General features: G+C 40.4%; 2 protein-coding genes across 2 annotated transcripts in view; one reads left to right on the plus strand and one right to left on the minus strand.

Annotated features, from left to right (window-relative positions):
• The window catches only part of LOC126560996 (diuretic hormone receptor-like), a 39,061-nt gene extending 22,062 nt beyond the window's left edge, over nucleotides 1-16,999 (minus strand). The window contains exons 1-8 of the mRNA XM_050216946.1: nucleotides 16,930-16,999; nucleotides 13,073-13,239; nucleotides 12,773-12,896; nucleotides 10,746-10,929; nucleotides 10,553-10,646; nucleotides 9,146-9,245; nucleotides 2,560-2,640; nucleotides 760-836 (exon numbers count right to left, since the gene is read on the minus strand). Coding sequence (XP_050072903.1) covers nucleotides 760-836; nucleotides 2,560-2,640; nucleotides 9,146-9,245; nucleotides 10,553-10,646; nucleotides 10,746-10,929; nucleotides 12,773-12,896; nucleotides 13,073-13,239; nucleotides 16,930-16,999 — 897 coding nt within the window. The remainder of the gene's footprint in view (nucleotides 1-759; nucleotides 837-2,559; nucleotides 2,641-9,145; nucleotides 9,246-10,552; nucleotides 10,647-10,745; nucleotides 10,930-12,772; nucleotides 12,897-13,072; nucleotides 13,240-16,929) is intronic.
• LOC126562130 (leucine-rich repeat-containing protein 15-like) overlaps nucleotides 1-22,640 on the plus strand; it is a 487,244-nt gene that overhangs the window by 423,271 nt on the left and 41,333 nt on the right. The gene's annotated exons all lie outside the window — the stretch shown is intronic.

A 22,640-nucleotide genomic window follows, 5' to 3' on the forward strand; every position in this document is an offset into this window, starting at 1 on the left:
TAAACGATCAACTGAAAGCCTAAAGTGGTTTAAAATTCCGATGGAATTGCTGACAATTTCAGTAGCTTTGCTATGTTTCGTTTTGATTTCTTTCCTTGAAATTGTCATTCTGACATTGCTGGAGAGAAAGGTGCAATTGATTTGTTCTTTAAAGTTTTGATTGTTTGTTCTTTAACTTCCCCTTCATCCCCTTCAGGACATGTCGGCGTTCTGATAGCTCACGAAATTTATTGATACGACGTTGTTGAATGGTCCGTCCTCACTACGGAAGAACGATCCGGATATGATCCCCGGAACTAAAAACTCCTCAATAACAATTTTGTTTCGAAAAAACAAACCCGCAAAGCACAAATTAAAAAAAATCAGTATTTGCTGAGGTGAAAAAGTCATCTGAATTTAAAAACTTCTACTAAATAATAATGGAATAGAATAAACTTTACACAAGGGACCACATTCCCAAACCACACACTCCACGCCGGAGGTTATGGTTCGTTTCAACTAAGTAGTGGCAATACGAACTGGACACAAATGGGAGCAGCTTGGAACTGGAAACAAATGTCAACTTTTGGAAGCCCTATACACGAAGTCAAAAAGTTAATAACAATTTAAACTTTCACTTTTCCTCGGTCTAGCCCACGAACGAACGGGCGATGATAGTCCATTTTATAGAGATAATTGTTTCGTCGATTTTGTAACAGACCGGGAACCGTATCGTATGGGTATGGGAGATATGGGAAACTTCCGGCTGCACTTACTTACCGTGTCCGCTTTGCCCTGCCCGGACAGGGTGATACCTTTGGCAATGGCCCAAAGTATAACAAAAATGGCTGGGCCTCCTGCGTAGAGAGCAGCAAGAAAAAGGTAAAACACGTTAGTTAATAAAGAGAAGTCGTTACTGGCGGTTGTTTTAAAAATTAAATAAACAGTTTATCGGAATTTTGACAACGGCTACCAAGCAAAACAATACGCAAGCGGTCGCATACTGTCAATATGTTGCAGTGTTAAAGCGATTTGGAAGATAATTACTGTGCCGTAATGGTAATGATGTGCTTCATTCTTTTATCGCCGCTGCACAAAAGGCTGTTAATATTTAATGCTCGCACACTACGCAGCCTTTGTTGTGCGTTTGTGTTGTGTTTGGGCGAAAATTTTCCACCATTTTGATAACTACTCTCGAGGGAGCAAAGCCGTATATGGTACAGCAAAAAAAAAAAAAAATCCCATCCCAGAGAGAACGGTCAAAGTGAAAGCTTAAAAAGCAACAAACAAGATCTTCCCAACCGTTAGGACGCTCCATGTAAGAGTAAAAAGCGTCCTTAGTGGAAGGATGATCATTTACTTTTTGCTTCCTTTGCGTGCGATAAAAAACGCAATGGAACGAATGAGCAAGGAAAAAGAAAAACCACGAACAGTATTTTCCCTGGTGGCGCACAGAATGGTGTACTGACGATGCGTTCTGGATTTTTTTTTTCTTGTGTGCACATTACAGAGAACGGACATACGGATAAAAACTGGTTGGACGCCGGCTCGAAATAATAGTCGCCACACTGAAATGGACAATTTATTTAGTGTTTATTGTGGCGATAATGGTTGGCCCTGTGCTGGGTGTTTCGATGGTGAGGTCCGTTTTTTCTCCCGCTTTTTTGACTGCTACACCGGTTAGCCGTCTTCCTGGTTCTTTATTGGACCCGGTTGGTACGAAGGCCTTTGGAGTGTTGAGAATTCGATTGGCCACTTGCCAAGAGGATAGTGGTTGAGTGCTAGTAGTGGCTGGCTGGAGATAATCTGACTTTAAGTGTTACGAGACGGTTGTTTAGCGAGATGCATTTTTCGTTCCAATACAGTCCAATACGTTCCAACGAAGTGTACGTGTTAGTTAGTTAGTTTTAGGTTTTCGTGATTGGGATGCTTCAAACCTCTTTAAGGAAATGCATTGGACGGCCAATTTTTTGGTATTTTATTCAATTCATTCTTAGATGATCTTATCAACTATTTATAGCTTTCGTTTAATGCAGAGGACCTTGCATTGATTCTCGACTGGATCGTATTCCCTTACAAAGAATTGACTGTTCTGTTATCGGTCAAATAAAGTAAACGGAAGCTAGAAATGGCAGGTGAAGGCCTCTCGAGGTTTTACGGCCTATGAAGAACGATGAAGTGTCGGTTTCTGTTAGATAATTTTTTTTGAAACTTATTATCCTAGAGGTCAATTTTTGCACGAATTTAGATGAATTTTGAACCAACAATCTTCTAGTTTAGCTAACAAGAAACAGTTTAATGTGATCTTATCTATTTTTTTTAAATTGTCTATTTTAAATGAATATCAAACATTCAAAGTACAATCAAATTCCACAATTACTTGGGGTTGTAATGCAAAACAGCATATTCAAAGGCCTTATGTTCATTTTATTACTTTGGCTCTACAAGCTTAAGGGGTGTTTGTCTTCAAAAATCTCAGTCCAACGTACAGGAACATGGTCCGGATGAGATTCGTTAGCTTTGAGTTTGAGGAACAGCAAACCTTAGGAAAAATAAAATTCAGTAGAAGACACTACTTACCCCAACCGATGGCGGCATACATGTTGAAGCGCAAATTATCACCCGAAAACGTTTCCACCACGAGCATGTACAGATAGAGCCCTGAAATGAAGAAAGAAATGTAAACGTTTAGTAAGATAATGATTTCTAGCCCATATCAAATTACGACACTGTTGTAACGAGGACAAAGTATTGGTAGACGTTTCATTCCTGCAGCAGACCTCCGACTTTAGAGCCCCGGACTAGATACAAATTACTCGTCTATTCCAGAGCTAACGGTAGTGATTATAGTACAACGGGAGTCAAGATGGATTTGCTTTGGCAGAAACAAGTTATCATACACCAGCTCAGGCAAGGTAAGGTCTGGTTTCGGTGAGAAAAGAAGTATTAAATCATTTCCTAGAATCGTAGACGAGCAACATGAACACGATAGCTTGAAGCTTAATTACTTAGGATGCATAGTGATCTGGGAAGCAGAGATCTCCGGAAGCAGGCTTCCTATCCCGAGAACACATCTATTTCGAAGCCTATGAGGAAGTCTCGTGGAAGCTTTTAAATGCTTGTACCATGTCTCGGGGTATTGGAAGGTTCGATGTATTCGATTCGATGGGATTAGTGTCTCGTTAATAGCGCTCCGTACAGAACGATCAAAATGTGTGCTAGGTTTAATAAACATGCAAAAAACTGTACCGTAAACAACGTCCGTAACCTTCGTCTGCTTGTACAGTAAAACGGTACGCTAAAAAGGAAGTCAAAAATCGTTTGTTATGCTGTAGTAAGACTGTTATTCCTTTATCTCGAAATTATTTTTCTCTCTGTGTAAGCTTTTGTTTTGTTCGGTTTCTTTTCTGTTTTCAGGAAAGGTCAAGGCCATGAGTTTAAGCTCAGAACCCTAAGACAAACCAGAAATGACGCACCTCGTGGATTAACGGCTTTTTTGTTTATATATTAAGTCTCAGCACTGCCATAATGAATCTATAGCACCATGGGCAGCTAAAGATTGTGCTGCAAGAACGCTCATAATTATCACCTTTGATTAAACTTTCCGCAAAGATATACATTTTCGTCCTGATTCACATTCGCTTGATAAACGCCCAGCAAGAAAAGCTAAAGAAAACATAGCGTAGCATATAACGTTTTCTCTGCTTCCAATTTTACGCTTACTAGCATAATGCGTTAGCAGCACGCGTGTTAGAATGTTTAATGTTGCACTCATTAATAACCTGGCCACCTGCAAGAGCGCTTAACGTTCCTTCGGGAGGTTTCCACTGTGTGAAGAAAGTTGCTCCTAATGAGTGAGCCGCTAAATTGAAAAAAGTTATACCAGTGGTTGGGCGAAGAAGAAAGTTTTCTCGTCAACTGTGCCGTGTGCAAGGGTTCCGTTCTATTTGCGGTTGGGAATGGCTGTTCGAAATGCTCTTTTAGCATGTACGAGGTTAAAGTGAAATGGATTGATTTGGCTTGAAGCATTTTGTGGGCTAACAGATAAGATGGATGGTTTGTTTGTGTGCATAGTTACATGGCGTGAAAACTTGCTGGTTGATTGTTGTCGGTAATGTTAATTGTAATATGATAACACGTTTGTTCTCTTTAAAAGCCCATGTACCCGTTTTGATTATAGAACATGTGTTTTTTAAAGTTTATAAAGAAAAAAAGATATTCTTCAGAAACTGATAGCATTAAATAATTATATTACTTTAACGGTAGGAGGGAATATTTCTTACACTTACTGCGAAATAGCTGCAAGAACGGCTATTATGAATTAAAACATTGTTGTGGACACTTTTCTTCTTATTAGCATAACGACATGCCAATAGGACTGGCCTATGAGACTCGTTGGTACTACGCAGTTGAGTCGTCAGTATCCGCTACGGGGAAACGGTCGGCATAGGATTTGAATTTCGTTACCATCGTGTGAAGACTGGCACCGCTGTCACCTTTATCGCTCTTCGTTGTGGACATATCCACCTTAAATTTAACGTTGTGCTTTAGGAGTGTCATAAATATAAGAAAGTTGCATAGAAAATGACATAAAACTTGTCATATACGGGTGTGTATAGATTTTACCAAAGCCTAAAGAATATCGTACTTTGAAAATCAATGCCGCAACGGAACTGAAGAAGCTGAAACTGTATAAAGCCCTTTAACAGTCCCATTAATCACATTTACTTTTTACTCTGCAAATCACAACTGATCACTTCACACGGTAGGGGCACGGTTCCAATGTTTTCCGGACCTTTCCCCCGTAGGGAAGTATTTCTTAACCAACTACGTGGTATCAACAAAACAAGTATGCCGCAGATGGCAAGGAAGAGAATGAAATGGACAAACTCGACACCTCACTAACAGTAAATTCAAAATGACCTCGTCAATTTTTATATCAGTATAATGGAAAAATCCAAGCAAATCCACAGCTCATACACTGAAACCAAAACTAACTTACCAGATTTAATATTGTTTAGTTTTCCTGCTCTAATTGATCGAACGTGACGCAAAGGAATGGCGAAAGCTTATTTCAATTACTGTCCCGAGCAAAGCAATGGTGCAAAACTCGGAACGCGGAAATTGAATCGTACAGAACCTTTCCATCCAACACCACGACCGCACGTTCATTAGAATTTGCTTTTAGTGTGTGGCGGAAAGCGTACGGGAAAGGAAAAACAAAACACTCAAGCTATTGTTTTCCTTCCATTTTCCACCCGCTACTGGTAGCGATGGAAAGGAAAGAGCCCAGACTAGTGTTACTAAAAGCAATCTGTGCGCGGCAGCGTTAATTGGTGAGAAGATATTGATCGGCACTGGGCACGATGGCCGGGTGGAATCGATCTTCCGCTAAAACCTAATCGTAAATACTATCGGATTACAAATCGATCCATTCAATGCGCGCTGGAGTGAAGTGTGAGGTTACGAGGGGGTGAAATCGAATGCTCGGCAATGCTTTCCAGAAGCACAAATGGATACCGTTCGTAATCCAAAGTCAAACGCAAGCTAAATCTCTCTTCGATCGGTTTAAATCCAATCGCAAAACGAGTGATCCAAACAGTTGGGTGAGGATGTAACTTTGCTCAAAGACACCAACGCCCTAAAAGATGTTTCCCCAGGGGGCATGTGGCATTTGTGTGTTGTTCTAGCAGGGGGGTTTTCTTTCCCTTTCGAAGGAACACTCAATCTCGGTTGGAGGCCATTGGCAAGGGCATAATAATGTTGAGGAGTGCCAGGGGAGAGAGAGAAAGATTCTGGTTTTGTCCGGATCGATTTAACCCAGTTAATCCCACCATTAACGTCCGTGCTTCAGCCAAGGACATAAAACCATAATCTTCGTTTGTCGTTTCGTCGTTGTCTCATGCTACTTCTACACGCTTGGCTAACAAATTTTTGCCACCGATGTGCCCTCCGGCACTCGAGCTCGGTGAACGATGAATGCATAATCAATATTTATCTTCATTCGCCTTTTTTTCTGTTCCAAGTTCTTTTAACCATCGATAGGGCTTCGTTACTAGCTACAAGCACAAGTTCGAGTTTATGTCGTTGCACTAGGATTTGTCTGTACATACTGTTTTGCAGCGAAAAAGAAATGAACAAAAAATGGAAAACAACAAAAAAGTAAGCATTCAAACGACTGATGTCATTCTCTCGAGGGCAGGGGTTTCGTTGAAATTTGGGTAAGGGTGGGATTGAGATCTCCCGCGGCAGGAATATCTAATACGCCGTACCAGATTAGGATCGACGAGGGTCTGAGCTTGATTTGATAACAATTATTTTCGAAACCGAGGAATAATGTCAACATTTGCTTCTGCTCTGTCCCTCCACAATCGTGCAGAAGTAAAGAAGCGGCTTCAGCGAAGGACAGTGATTTGATTGGGAATGAAATTAGGAATGAGATTAAACCATTTTTGAAATTTTTGCACACGTGTGCCTTAGATCTTCGATTTAAGGTGGTGTAAGCAAATAATTCCTCGGTCAACTGTCAAATAGGATTTTTAAATGCATGAACGACAAGAAAGAAAGTATTTAATTGAATAAAACCCTAACACGAGCCCTGGTTTTCTAGTTGTATTTTTTTATGTTTTGCGAGATTTTTCAATCTAGAATTTTGAGACAATGTTGTGCATGAAATGTTTTAAAATTTTTCATATTTTTAAATGCATTTGCTCATCAAAATTAACTGAAATTGATTAATAATGCAGTGAACATTCTTTTTCATAACGCTAAATCAAAAATTGATACCCAAAAGTATGCAATCCACGTAACAAAAAGTAATATTTTGAAACTTCGGGGTTCCAGTTTTTCCTCTCCGACACAAAATATCCAGCTTCCGTGCTTATTACGCTAAATGACATAAATTTTCGTTCGAAATTATAAAAATATCTGATTGCATTACTCCAATTACACATTCATTACAACCCGATCATTATGATTACCAGAAAAATGATCATATTTCGCAGAACATCATTATTGCATCACGAACGCGCGATGCTATCTGCTTAGCAAGAGGGGAAGATAAAAAAAATCTCAATCCCAACCTGACATAAAGAAACCTCCCACTTTTGTGCAAGTGCATTTTTCCCATCGTTCCTGCCATATTTTTTGTCGTTTAACTGGACCTTGGACTCGCTTTTTTCGTTCTCTCTCCCAGACCAGCACTGCCGAGATGGAACGCAAACCGACGTTGCAGTCAAATCCATGCTGCACTGATTATGATTTTGCTCACGTTCATGTTCTGTGTCTTAAATTCGATGGAAACATGGGATGGACGGAAGTGGCGTGGGAAATTGAAAGCAGCTTGTTGCAACTTTGTTGTAACGTCCAGTGCATTCGGTTCTTTAGACATTTTTTTTTTGCAAAAAAAGGGGGAAAAACATAAAGACTGGTTTAGTGACAGCGCGTTCACGAACGATCAAGTCGCATTAGCCGTGGCCGGTAAATGGACGACTAACCGGAATCTGCGCTAGCCGAAGCAGAATAAACTAGGTGAGCGTGTTTTAATGGTGATTTTACGTGGTTGATTTAACCATGAGAGTACAGTGAATGGGAATGCAGTAATGTAAGTCATTTTGTGGCTTGCTTAAGAGCTTTTGGTTAGTAGCTTACTGTTTAGATACATTTTTCCTATGCTGAAAGACGCTCTATTTTGTGTTGTTTTTAAAGAGATTTAATTTGATAAACCTTTAACTTCACCCTTTTGTTGTTAATGTTATTTAAACATTTTAGAACGAATTTTTACACTACACTGATGCAATGGTTTTCTGATATAGGTTAAGTGTCGCGTTTAAAGTTAAACATAATTAGTATCTAACGCAGATAACTAATGATGTTGTTCTTTTAAATGAATTGTCAACGCCGAACTTCAATTACGAGTCTGTTTGCTGCTCTTCCAAGCAGATAAAAAAAAAAGGTTCCAACCCCCACTAGCTAGCTTCCCACGGTAAATGTCGCAGGAAACTTTAGCAAATGTGGATAAATGTTAAACATGGCCGGTTGGATGTTTGCATTAGCTTTCTCGCCATGCGCCACATCCTAAGCTACTCTTTGCGAACGTTAGCGACGCAGTGTTTGTTTTGTTCTTTCGGCACAAATAGCGAGGAAAACGTTGCTGTGCCGTATGGTCTTCTTTGTCGTGTGTGTCCTTGGGATGGAGAGAAACCAAGCGGGAAAGGTTTATACCATATCCCATCCAGCTGAGCGACACACACGACAACAGGCATTGCGCCAGCTTCACAGCAAACAAGCGACTGCTTCCGTTTGCACTGTTGCCGGAAGGATGTGGAGTTAGAAAAACAGAACGATCGCTTTCTTCATCGTAAGAGGCACCGGGAGTGGTTCTTTATTTCTCCTTCTTTTAACCAGCAGTAATACTAACCATTACTTGGTTGTTGTGTTGGGTTTCCTGTAACCGGGAAAAGAAATGTGCAACTTCTTTTCGCATCGAATGGTGCGGGCTCATTTTGGTAGGATTTCGGTTTCCACGAGTGGGAAGCACTGTTTTTAAGCCTGGGTATGGTAGCAAGTAAAATACAAGACTCTGGTAAAGGAATATGCTAGTAGACGCTACGAGCTACGAGCACAGATGATGGCATTTTATTAGCAAAACGGTTCGGTACACGAGCAGACGCTGGTTTCCTATTTCGATGGTGGAGTGGAAATTTTTCGGAAGCCCGTCGAAGCATTGAGGCTCGTTTCTTATCAGAACGAAATTTAATGATATCAACACGCGACGAAACACCACTCGAGAGGCGGCTCACGTTTCTCGAGCAAATAAAGATCGTACGCCCAGCAGTGTACCCACGGTGTACGGTGTTTATTTAAATAGGCGAAAATGTGTGGCCAACTTGTGAAGAGAACTTTTGCTGGAGGTAAAGCATGAGTTGAGTGTGCGACGTTTTTGTGCAAATAATTTAGGGGAATCATTTAACATCACATGGAAACGTGTGATTTGATACTTTTTATTTTCTTACATTCACAGGAATCGTTACGAAGCTGGAAGCATTTGGTTTAGTTTTGCTTTAGTATTCTGGGAAATTTTCTTTTCTTGTACATTTAAACGTTTCGGGTAGGAGTAGGGTTTGAAATAAATTTTTTTTTATGAGAAGAAAGCTGCCGTACTTACCTTCTACAAGCATCCAGAAGAAATTGGTTAGCGTAAAGTAGTGAAGAAGGGTGACGAAAATAACACAACTTGTCATGCCTGTGCTGTTGCCAGTGGAAAGCTGAAAAGCATCAGAAGCAGACAAGGTAAACATTAATGTTTCATTACTCAATGGTTGCAACCTAAAAAATCAGCGACGTACAGGATTTTTTACTTCATATGGACATATCTTTTGTTTTTCCATCCCTTAAAAAATTATTTGAATTAGGTGAATTTCGATTTAGGTGGTGTAGAAGGAGGCTGGGGCCCGGTGGTTTATAGGAAAGCGGCGCCGGTCTTCAAAGGGCAGGACCAGGATTCAGAGGGATACAGACCTCTAGAGAGGAGAGGAGAGCGAGAGGACGAAGCTATAGGAGACTACAGACTGATCTCGAAGCCAGTAAGAAGAAAATACACGGATTGAAAGGCATGGCGGGCCTGTAGTAGTGGTAGCGAAGTTGAGATCAGGCAGCAGAGAGCCCTACGTCTAGCAGGTACGTGCGGTGGGCAAACAGGATGATCCCCGACCTTAACATGTGAATCAAACGCAAACACGGAGAGGTAAACTTAAACTTCACGCTGATATTCGCCAGATATGGGTTCTGTCGGGAATATTTGCACGTGTACGGGTCTGCTAGGTTACCAGAGTGTAGCAAGAGCCCAGGAACGGTGCAATCTGTAACCCATATGGCGGATTTAGCCACTCGGATTTCCCTACGCGGAATGGAAGTTTTGGAAGGGAATGCCAAACGATCGACGAAGCCCAATGACGGAAATTATGATTATGATGGTTAGGTGTCAATTATGATTCCTTGCTACGAAGATACTCAAGCACACGGGGCAGCTTGTTAGGTCGTTGAGAGTCTCAAAATTAGGACACGATCGGGGATGAATTGATACATTCAATGTTAGAGCATATATTTACCAAACAGGGCGTTACTGGGAAAACAAAAATTAAAGAAAGCTGGGGGCCTGATCAGGTAAAAAACCTACTGGCTAAATCCTCCCAGGGGTAATGCCAGTGGGTAGGTTAATAGGATTATAATTGAATTAGTTGTGTATTCTATCAGTACAAAATAAATTAAAACTTTATGATAGTTAACATTTTTTAGAGGAATATTTTTTTATGTAGGTTTTATAGACAAATATAGATAAATCAGATTTAATCTCAATGTAATATAGAAAAAAAAGTTCATTAAAAATAGAACAACTTAAAGCTTACTTTCACCTATGGAATCTTATACAAAAATCCTAACTGATTGCTACATCATGACACCTCGTTTTAAATTATACCATTAAACGGAATCTTGGTAAATCCTGCTTATATACTGGTAATGGTATAATAAATCTATTGCCTAAATAACTGATTCTCCAGCATATTTCTCATACCTGCAGTGTAAGGATAATGATCCACAGCAAGGCCGATAAAATGTAGGTGATGAAAAGATTCGCGTGTATCGTGTTCCGCAAGCAGCGCAGATCTCTGTTGATAAAAAAGATAAAAATATAAATTCAAAAAAAGTTTATCCACGCGATAGGAGAATCCGCAAAACTAATGTTTCCTCACTATTACCACACTTACTTGAAGTAAACGAAAACTATCACAGCGAGACTAAGCGCTACCAGACTGATGATGTAGCCGGTGTAGTAGATGATGGACGAAATTTCCACAATGTCCGGCGGTGGTTCGTTCACGTGATGGCAGGCGGCATAGTGACTGTAGTTGTCCCACCTACCATTCGGGTGACAGTAACGGGTGGCATTCTCTGGTGAGGGGTAATGCGGAAAGCGAGGCGACCACAAAATGAGAAATAATTATCCGTTGGTGTGTCTCGAGCAGAAATTACATCGCAACGATCGATGATTGTGTTTGCTACTGGCGATTGCCAGCTGGCATCGAGGAGTTTCCACCGCAAAGTGTTGTAAGAGATTATTTAATTGCTCATTAAATTTCAGAACCCACTTTACCAGCGTGTGTTGATCGGTCAGACGCTGTCGGAGCACAAATACAAGTAAAACAGAGCGTCGTGTGATCACACAGCACAATGCAGTTATGTCACGGGGAGCCAGGACATTCCTGGTGTTGCGGTATGCCACAGTGCACTTCAAGTTCAAGTTTGTCACCGTAGGATAAGTTTTGTTCTTCCACGGGGAGCCGGTAGGATGGGTTGCGCTGTGGTTTGATGATTTGCGGGAAAGAGTACCGGACGAACGTTTGCTTGTAACGTCCGTGTGCAGGAGTAACGTGGTACGGTGTTGGTTTGCATTTTATGGGGTTGAAAGTGCAAGTGCACCAAGTTTCAATTACGCCACTGGGAAAACTTTAATTGAATGTCATGCCGACGGTGAACGTGTGGTTTGGATGGATGCTGAAGCTGGCGTAAAACAACCATCTAGTGATATTTCTATTCGCCCGTGGCAGACAAAACTTTGCCCACCGTATGCTCATAAATGAATGTTATTTAAAGTTTTCTCTGTAGATGAGGTTGTCGAAGTTGTTAGCTAGGACGGAGAGATAGATATCATAATACCTTTTTCGGTTCAAATGCGCGTGGGTTGGAAATGGAAGAGAATAGCAAAGTTTTTCTGTCTACGAACAAATGAAGACCTTTAGTTTCGGTGTATGTTAGAAATCATTCTGCTAAGCAATTTTACGTTAATAATAAAAAGGGAAAGCTCTTATAATGAAAGATTTTTACAATAAAATATGCGTGGAATGCTTTCTATTTAAGGAGATTATCCAAGCAAACAAAAGCTGGCCCAACATTTTTATTGAAGCATTCTTTTTTTTTTTTTATTCATAAGGGACGGCCAGGCCGTATTGCTATTGAAGCATTCTTCATAATACCAGAACTGTATATTCATTTAAAATTATAGAAACATCTCTGTCACAAAAGTAAAGTCGTTTCTGACTTACTTTTTCCTGGAAAATAAACGTATTCAAGTAGAAATGCATCACATGTCCTACCGCTACCTTTAATTATTACTGGGCTGGCCTTTGCACTCATTTTGACATAACACTGATTGCATGGTTCAAACATAAATTTCACACAGTAGAACATAGGACGATAGCATTAGTCAGTATGGCAGTATCTCATTTAATCTTCGTTATGCTTTCCGGCAATTCAATTATATAGTGCACTGTACCCCTATTAAGGAGCTGTTTGAGCAGCTGTCCTCGCTTAAACCAAAAATGGCCAGGAAAACCATTGATCTTTGATGGTAGGGCAAGAAAACTTGCACATTCTAGGAGAAGTGTGTGTCCAACCCAACGGACAGCTGGGAATGGGTGCCATTATTGAATTTTTGTCCCTTGAAACTCAACTAAACCAGCCATTACTTTGGCATTACGTAGAACCATCTGGAACAGTGTACATATAAAGAGTCTTCTGGTGTTCCGTCTGGCAAATCACACATACACACACACACACAGGGCCTGTGTTGATTTTTGTTTATCTTGCTAGTTATCGTTGTGTTACTTGTGCCGATCATATTTCTTCAGCCGTCCGGAGATCGAGAGCAGACATTGGTAAACTTTCGTCCCATGTTCCAACATCGGACGCTCAACATCTGCATCTGTGAACGAACAGGGGTTTTGCGTTTACTTACTTGTCACATCGTAATGGACGCCTTTGAACTCTTCGAAGCATGGAAGCACTGCCCAGGTACCGGGGTCCGTTTTCGGCCAGCACAGGATCCGGTCAAAGTCCACCGGACATCCATCGAACAGCGTCTGTTGTGGGGAGCAAAAGATTCGGAAAGCAGCCCGTTTTGAGTGAGATGTTGTTGATGTTGTATTGATTTTTGTACTTTTTTGTTTGTGTTTCGATGCAAGTGATGCAATAACATTGTTAGCTTAGTGAAAACACTGGCTAGATGACAATGTGTCCCTTACGCTCTAACCCTTACCTCGGACTGTGCTTCCTGGTGCGCACGGAGCAGACATTCGAGCTCGGTGCTGTTCTCAAATGCACCGAGTAGTTCTGGTGGAAACGAGCTAAGTTCGTCGTAGTCCGCCACGCTGACCAGCCGCTTGTAGCTTCTGCCGCCCTGGGCAACCCGTTCACTCGGACACGCTCACCGTGTCGCAATAGAGAGATGTATGGGAATTGCAGTATGTTTCCGGTTCTTGTTTGTGTTTTGCAAGACGACGGAAGTGGGCCGGGTTGTTTTGGGATGCTGGGTGCCAGATTTTTGTGCCACTGCAGTTCAGTGGCTGACACAGTTACGCTCGGAGGATGACATCGTGCTGGTGTATTGATGTAGCTAAAGTTTTAGTTTTATTTTCTCACCACATTCGTATTAGATTTCATCAACTGGAAGGAAAGAAGATAAAGTTTTTTTCATTAGAATTGAAACATGATCACAGTTATGGGAGTTATGCGAGCAGAGAGAAGAGTTTTTTACTTAAAGAAGTTCCAATTAATAAAAGATAAGTCTTTGCACACAAGATTTATTCCTACAAGGAAGATAAATATCTGAATGGTTAATTCGCTATGGTCTTTTAAAGTTGATACAGGTAAATAATGAGACGAGATTTTTAACTGAACACAGAGAGACGAATCGTTGACCTTTGAAACGTCGCTTAAATTACTTAAATTACCAAAAAAAAAAAGAAAAGTTGGCATGATAAATAGGGAGGATTTTTGAGGCGTACAAATTTTCAGCAACGCACAGTCTAACAGATAAACCGCTGAGCTTAACGAATGTAAAGCGAGAAAGGAACGAACGAGCCAACAATTCCAACAACGCAAGATGAACGTCAAACTCAAGGTTAGGAACGTCACACCACCGCCACAAACCACCAGATAACAGCGTCAGAAATAAGATTAGGACCAGCGAACACTAGGCGCTGGGCACCGAGCGAAAGAACGTCGGACCGCGTTTGAAGCAATAAACTTTTGCAATTATCCTACGCTTGCTGGCGGGCTGGATGGCTTGCGGGTCCACAGAACTGCGTCTGCATTCTTCATCTTCTGTTGTACCACTTTTCCGTTTGAAATAGTGGTAAATACTCTGATAATTGGTTTGCCACAAAACTTAACGTCATCCCCAAACCGCCATCCTGGCTCGAGGTTGTTGGTGTGTGTGTGTGTGCCCGTGTGGTTTTGTGTTCTGGGATAGGGAATGGTGGGTGAATTGGGTTTCAAAGTTTGGACACTTCTCGCGGTTCGCTGCGAACAGAGAAAACTTTGATTGCACACACCTTCCCAGAACCGTGAGCCGTTATCCCGAAGCCTGCTAGATCAGAGTCCGTGAATGTTTGGACTGATTCTGTAAAATCATGTCGCCTGTCAGCTGCACAATCCGAGTCGGTGGAACTTTCGAGCCCATAATTCGTTTGGTTGCGGTTGGTTTGATAAGTGCGCAAACGAGGAGTTACTTTGGCGTTTTTGGGTTGGAGAATGTTTGCAGTAGCACGAAAAAGTTGGTGGTATTGTTTATTTCTAATTAAACCTTGTTATAATGTGTTAGGAAGCGGGTTTTCCTATGCAGTTTAGTTGTTTTGTCTTTGAATTAGTAAAAAAGTAAAAAATGGTTAACTAAACATGAGTAAATTCCATTAATTTGAGATGTGAATTGCATTGTTTTGGGCGTTCAATTTACGTAGGATATAATATTCAGACTTTAATCTAGTTGACGAACAATCTTGAAGTATATCATCCATTGAGTATTTCAACCATCACAAACCTAATGCCTAATGCGGGGGCGGGCCGGTGGTGTAGGCGACAACGGCGCCGGTCTTCAAACGACAGGACCGGAGTTCAAATCCCATCCGGACCGTCCCCCCGTAGTGAGGACTGACTAACCAACTACGTGGTACCGGCAGTTTAGAAAGGCATTTCGATGGCCGGCATGACCTTAGAGGTTGTTACGCCAAGAAGAAGAAGAAACCTAATGCACTGCTCAGTAACTAGTTGAATTCGTTTGAGCCCAGACATCGTTTTTTTTTGGAGATCATCTGTAGATAACAGGGCTTTGGCACACGGAACAGGTAATAACCTAATTTTCAACTTCATTGAACTTAATTTATTTATTTCCGCTCTAGGTGAAACGGTTTACCATCGGAAATAGATCAAACGCCGGGCAGTATGCAATTGGTTTAAAAAAGTAATTTTTAGGATCAATTATAGCTTTCCATGACCTTCTACTCTGCAGTTAAGTTATATAATGCATAGAAAAGATCTCTTGCCCCTCAGACACCATCCACCGCAGTTCAGTAAGGAAAATAGGAATAAGTAACCGAGTTTTTATTTTGATTCTGAATATTCATATTTTTGAATGGTTGTACCAGTTTGTTGTCGAAACCTGTTTCGAAGCACTTTTCGTTTATATATATAAAATAAATTCATCCTAGTTTTGCCTTTATTTAGTTATCAAAAAATATATTTATTTACGAAGTTATGGCTCTTCCATGTTATTTCATCTACAAAAGAATGTTTATAAATTTCACTCACAAAATTGAACCCACACTTTGCCAGAGGTGAAATGGTGCCAACGAGAGTTCGGATTTAGATCAACTTTAATTATAGTTCTCTGAAGTGCATATTTCATTGCACTGTTTGCGTTTTTTTCCTACTCTCAATCCTATAAAAATCACGTGACGCGGGAGACAAAAAAAAAACAGAACAGTCGTACAATCAATATCGAGATCTACCGGCATCGTTTGTTACTTTTTTCGGCTAACCGCTGAACTGCATAAATCTAGTTTAAAATCCCACTCTTACCATTCTCAACCACTCTTGGCATCATTCGTTTTGGTTCGAAATTCTGTACCAGCGAGCTTATGCTGATGATCTCATACACGAATGAACAATGCAATGTGGAAAAGCTTGCTTGATTTCCCTCTTCGCTTCATTCGCATTTGCATTCGATCCCAGCCAGTTGTCTGTACGCCTGGGAGGTTAATTTGTGCAAGCATGTGGGAGTTTATTTTGCTAGCATCATTGTACCAGTTTCCAGTTCGGAGCAGGTAAAACAAAAACAAACATGAAACCCTTTTGTGGGAATCATTGTGGTCAACTTGATGCACAATGTGCCTTAAATGAAACCATTTGGAAAGTCAATGGAACTGAAATTAAATTGAACATGAGGAAGCAATGATTCTAATCGGTTAAATAAGGCAGAATGGATCAAATTTTACAACGCTTTCAACAGCATTATTGATAAATAAATTGTTAGTAATATTATTTGAAATCAACCAAAAAGCTTGTATAAGGTAAACGAAATCGGACGTGTGTTAATTCAAGATCGTGTTCTGAAAATATAGTTGGTTGCTGTCAAAAGAAAAAATAACAACAAAACTTTCATTGTAGAAACATATCTTCTAAAACATTCTATTTTTTCTACTTTTTGTAATTTAAGATATTAGCTTAAGTCATGAACGATCTCGTTATTAAACTAACGAGTTACCAATGCTTTGATGTTTAAGTATCTAATCAAAAAGAGATTTCAAGCCCTGCAAATTGCATACATTTTGGAGCGCATTATGAAATGTGGATTATTCCATTATCAAATTAATTATTTATCGATCGTCCCTCATTTCACAAGAGAACCGTTTGGCTCTTTGTTTGTAAATGAATTATTGTAGCTATCAATTTCAATCATTCTGGTGCCAAACCAGTCGAACAATGAACTTCCATATCGTACGACCAAACCATCGATACCATCCATAATGAAATGATACGCTTACTTCGGCGAATCTGTCTGGTTAGTGGTGTCTCACCGGTCACCGGTCGTTAAACAATTGTCTCATTAAAACTCACGCTTCGTACACTTGCAGCGCTTCCGGGCTAGTAGATGATTGCAGGCATCGGTACTATCGTTCACAGCCATAGTGCACTGCTTAAGCAGTCGCCTATCTTCACGATTGCCTGGAAACGCTCGTAAACCCTTTTCGGTGATGGTTACGAGTGTATGTTTTATCTGTTCGCTTTTAATGACTGTACCGCCTGGGGCAAAGCACTGCACGGCTTTTATCGGTGATCGTATTGGGAAGGATAAAATAGCGGATTACAAAGCGAATGATTACCTACAGCTGCAAGCTGTTAAAAATCCACCAAACCGTATCGTACCAATAGATGACGACTGGAGCTGGTACGGTGTGGAAATTGGATAATGCAGCTACGAATCGAGTAGAAAACTTCATCGCCATGGTCGTGAGTGCAGTGTGTATTGCAATTGGCATTCGGTTTGCTGGTGCTGGCGAATGCAGGCTCCTTATGCACGGTAACAACAATCGAAATGAGCAGCTGCTGGTGTGACTTTAATCAGTTTCGATACCGATTTCCATTGTTTTTTTTTTTCCATCTACTCGCGCCCGTACCAGCAATTGTTCTTGACGCACTTTTAACGATCATGCCATTCGCACTGGATGCGATGAAGATGATCGAATTTTTTTTTCCTATCTCTGGGTTTTTGTTTTCTCTCTAGCTTCTGCATGGTTTTTACTGTGCGCTGATTAAGTCCAAGTGTCGACTAAATTTTCTCACCGTTCGCCACCGTAACTGGTTTGGACGGAAACCGTCCCGGAAACCATTAGAAAGTGGGGAAAACTTAATTAAACCTTCTGCCGCAAGGACAAAAGTTTTCCATCATGGTTGGGTTCGCGGTGAAATTGGATATTTTTGCAAGTTTTTTTTTTTCAAATTTTTGTTTTACTCCCGCATTTTGTTCGAGACTTCTTTTTGGTCTGCTGTGGTCAACCTTTACGCAAGATGAATGATTGTGGGAATGAAAATTTAATGATTGGGAAGCACTCTTTTTTTGTGTGTGTTTTTGGTTGTGCAGTAACAATCGCGAAATGGTTGTTTCTTAAGTTTTGAAGTGGAGCTGGGAATTTCCGCACAGAGTAAGTGAAGTTGTATGGGACAGTGAAGCGCAGTATGCTTTTGTCCAACTTTTTCTGTTTTATTTTAAATTATTTGCCTGTACAATTAACTGTTTTCCTTTTCTATCGGATAATTTAAAATTAAATATTGCCGCAATAATTTGGTAAGAAGGCTTTCTATTCGAGTTTTTTCTCCATCATGAAATTTTACTTCGATATAGTTTAAACAAGCCAAAGAGATAAAGTAATTTGCTTTTTACCTAGAGCTATCTTTTTTTCTTGGAGTAAAAAGAGTTTTCCTTTCTGTGTCAAACCGATTGAACGCTTTGTTCTACAGTGTACTTTGTAGCTCAATTCTCCCATTTTCGGATGATTTTTTTTCGGGAAATGAAAAGCCACAGAACATCGTCGGGTCCTGTCTTTTTTTTTTGCCAAACTGACCTACCCGTCCAAGTGAACTTTACAAAGCGTCCAGTTGCCAAACCATCCCGCTGGGACAATTAATTTAATTAGATTTTATGGGCCTCCCAGCCGGACCGTAGCGAAATGACAGTCAGCACTAATTTATGTAGAGCGCACAGTCTGCGCTCTCCCGAAATGTCTTTGTTTTCTGTCGCTGAGCGGGTTGGTTTTTTGTTTTCATTGGTCAGTTATTTATTTGTGTGTCTGCGAGAGTGTTTTATCTTTTTTCCCTGGGTACGTTTAGTTTGAATGTAGAAGTTTTCTCGTAAGAATGCTTTGGCTTTTGCTTTATTTTTATCCAATGGTTTCGGGCTCTTCAGCTTACTATGCATCGCCAATGGAGACAATGTTTAGGTCGGCGATGGTGTTAATGGTTTCCTTGTGTGTCATCGCTATGCGTTGAGTTGCCCCCAAAGAGACAATAAAAGCAACAAATTTATTGCACATATTTCATACGCGACAGTAACGGCGCTAAGGGTTTGGTAATAGTTTCGTGCAGGGTGTAAATAGTTGGTTTGTTTTCGGTTCTCTGTATTCCATTTTTTATTAATAGTAACATAAGGTTTCGTTTTGGGTGTAAATATTCCATATTGAAAAGAGCGTTTGTTTCTTTATTCATTAAATTTTTACATGTAATTTTGATATCTCTTCTAAAAAACGTTTTGCAAGTATAAAATTGTAGTTAAATGTAAATAATTTTTCATAGCTACTCTACCGTTATTGTAAAACATCTCTTAAAGCTCCACCTAGATTAAATTGTCTTTCTATTTTTTAAATCTAAATAGCAAATGAAAAGCAATGCAATCAGTCTGTTCGTCATGGTGCTGAACCTGATTTTCTCTCCCAAAATCATGACCATAGTAAGAGGAACATCCTACAAATAAAACAGAAGAGTAGAAAAGACGACTGATTCCTGATTCATTAAGCTGAATCTTTTCTGACGGTTAAACTACGTTCAAACCCATCGTAACACGATGCCCTAGGGTGCAAAGCTGCGAGTTCTGTTTGGTCCGGCGTGAAATTACCTCGTGTCTTTCGGAGGTTGGGAGAATTAGTGTACCAATTCACATGAAAAAGGTGGTTGCGTCCAGAAGCGTTTACAAGAACATGCCAATAGAAACTATAGAAGCGTTCAGTTTCGCTCTGGGCCATAAACTTGGGTCCAGTAGTCTCACGAATTCCAGTTACCGTGAGCCGTTGTTTAATTCTTCGTCGCTCCTTTGTTTCCTTACTTGGACAGAATTTATGGATGAAAATGTCGCGAGGACAAGGCTGTAGATGACCACGATGAATGTGAATAATATGGCGATGTCATTGTCCGCGGTACAGCAGGAACAATCAAACCGTTTATTGCGCTGGACGAGGTGAGCTCACGGCTTTAGAGTAGCATCAAGCGAAGGGTTTTACTCATAGCACGTAATCGTTGGTGGGTGGGAAAATTGATCTCTTTTTCCGGGAACGGATCGGAGGTGATGCAACGAACACTTATCATCATCATTGCAGCAGACCGTTGCATTTTCTGTATGGGAAAACAGAATTTCTCGTTCAACGAATACAAATTGGAAAATTTGAAACTGCTGCGTAGGGATGAAAAAACACCTCTCCGTCCACTGCAAGCTAGCGGTGCAGTTAAGCATGCCTTTGAAGGATGACAGTTTTGCGTAACGCTTGCCTGCTCGGACGATGCGAAGTGGTAATGTTGAACGTGATAAATCGGTTTAATTGTGAAGGGGTCGTAAACCTGTCGTTCGGTATTACTTCGCTGAACCCGCACAATGCTCCGGGAGACGAAGTTGAATGAACGTTCGATAGTACGACATTGAAAAGCGGATTAATTTATGAAACTCTATAGCTTACCGGCCGTGGTAAACGAAATTCTTTGACAGCACTTGCTGTTACACTAGATTGCCTTTCAGCTGTGTGAGAATATTTTTCAAGAAATGTAGATTGTTTATGAGAATAGAGTTAAAACATGGTTGAAAACAATCGACGGATTGACATGTGAATAAACCTAGCTTTTGCTTATTGTTTTGTAGAGCTGGGTAGCAAAAGAAAACCCAGTGTATTAACGTATGCTATTTTCACTGTTATTTTCAATAGAGAGCTAGAAGCATTTTAGATTCAAAACCTTAATCCACATAAAAACTGTCTTTGGTCACCATAAACCCCAATTATGGATTAACCCTTTGAGCGACCTCTAAAATATGAGTTCAGAAAAGAAAATACATAGCGTGTTAAGAAAGATAACTTTGCATTTACACTTGCCACGCTGTTAGGAGCTGAGTACCAGAATAAAACAACGAGTAGCCCTATACGCCTTCGATCTAATGCGATAGACAATGCAGTGAAAGTGATGTGATCATAAACGTAAACAACCAGGCGCCTCCATTTCAAAATGAAATACAAAGAAATGGAGTATTCTTTGTATTTGTTACCACTGTTGAAAGCATTGTGTCAGTGTATTCTTGTTATAATTTGCTTTTCTTGTATTTTTCAACTGACTACGGGAAAAAACCGGGAGAAGGTAAAAAACCAACGAAGAAATGCCTTGAGAAATACGTACAAAATCAGCTCAAGAAGAGCAGAGAATACGGCAACGAGCCTTAATACTTAAACTAAAATAAAAACAAAATCCTAACAAAATCCTTCATTTATCTTCCAGTTGACAAAAACCTGCAATCTTTCACAATACCGGCCAATACTGACTGTCCGGTCGGCTGTCGATAAACTCATCAATAATGAATAACGGCAACAGAGGAGAAATACGGCAAGCACCACAGTCCTGCGGCACCGTTTCTTGTTCAAATAAATTCACTCTACCGGCTCGCATCGGAATCGAACAAACAAGAAAGTTGACCGCTTCACCGTGTTGCTTTTTTGCCAGCTGGTGCGGGAGATTTTTTTTTCTACCCCGAAAGCGGTAACTGGTTGTATGCATATTTTAAATTGAACTGCATAAATCATTCCCGGGTACCGGTACTGGACCCTATTTTGAAAGATAGAGCCATTGGCAAACGGATGATGTTGCAATTTTATGTGGCAAGATGTTTGTTTGTGTTTTGAACTGAGTGAATATTCTGAATCTTCCCGAGAATCAGATATTGTGATATCGACACGAGCGTGAATTTCTTGTGGAACATTCCAAACTGTATTACAAATAGATTAAAGGGTTTTTATATTTATTCTTGTGTGGATAATCGCAAAAGATTAATTAGTGAGTTAAGTTGTTCTTGAAGCATAACCCACACGATGATATATCAATTAAAGAATTAATTTTGTCTAAGTTGGTACTGGCTTAAACATATTTATTCCCTCTACTGTATAACTCCAACCGTGCAATAGGTTGTGCAGATGATTTGATTCGTCAACTAAGGATTAAATTAAACGTGCCCGGAATTCAGCAAAGTGGCTTTAGCACACTCTCATTTCGCATGATTAACTTCCGGATCAAGTACCGGCCAGACCTATTCCACACATGTGGCGACGTATGCACAGAATGTTTGGGAATATTCATAATGCATAATGAAAATTGCTTACATCGTCATTTCACGTGGAAAGCTCGCATCCCAAACATGTCACTTCGGTTCGTTAGATCTGTCCTTACATACTTTGCATACTGGGTCAAAGTTAACGAAGGATGGCACTGAAGGACAGTATGCTTTGTATGCTGACCAGAGGAAATATGTGTGAACCATTCTGTTCGTAGCAAGCAACGGGCTCGTCTTTATCCTGTCTGACGTCGTGACCGGTCATCTACAACTGCCGCTGTCGATCCGAGGTTTGAACCATACAAATGGTGCAAAATTAGGTCGTATCAAAATTTTATTGCTTGTCACACAATGGAGGACAAAAAAAAAACGATGCCAGTGAAAGAAGCTTTTGCTTCTATCGGTTTGTTGGAAGGAATTTTCACTTCCTTTTTAAGCATGGTATGGTATGATTCTGAGAGGTTTTTTTTTGTTTGTTTTGACCAGAACGGAATATATTGATCATATTATATTTCAACACATCAAACTCTGAAAAAATAAGCTCTCCGCATTGGGCACTCTCTATCCCTTGAAAAGGGTAAAAATATATACAAAAAAGATGAATAAGAGATTTTGCGAGTAGGTTTCGCTACTCCACCACCACCGGTACGGCATATGGCAACCACAGACTGTTGCCAGGCGGTGTGATAAATGTATC

Source organism: Anopheles maculipalpis, chromosome 3RL (genome assembly GCF_943734695.1).
Source record: "Anopheles maculipalpis chromosome 3RL, idAnoMacuDA_375_x, whole genome shotgun sequence".
Classification (NCBI taxonomy): domain Eukaryota; kingdom Metazoa; phylum Arthropoda; class Insecta; order Diptera; family Culicidae; genus Anopheles; species Anopheles maculipalpis.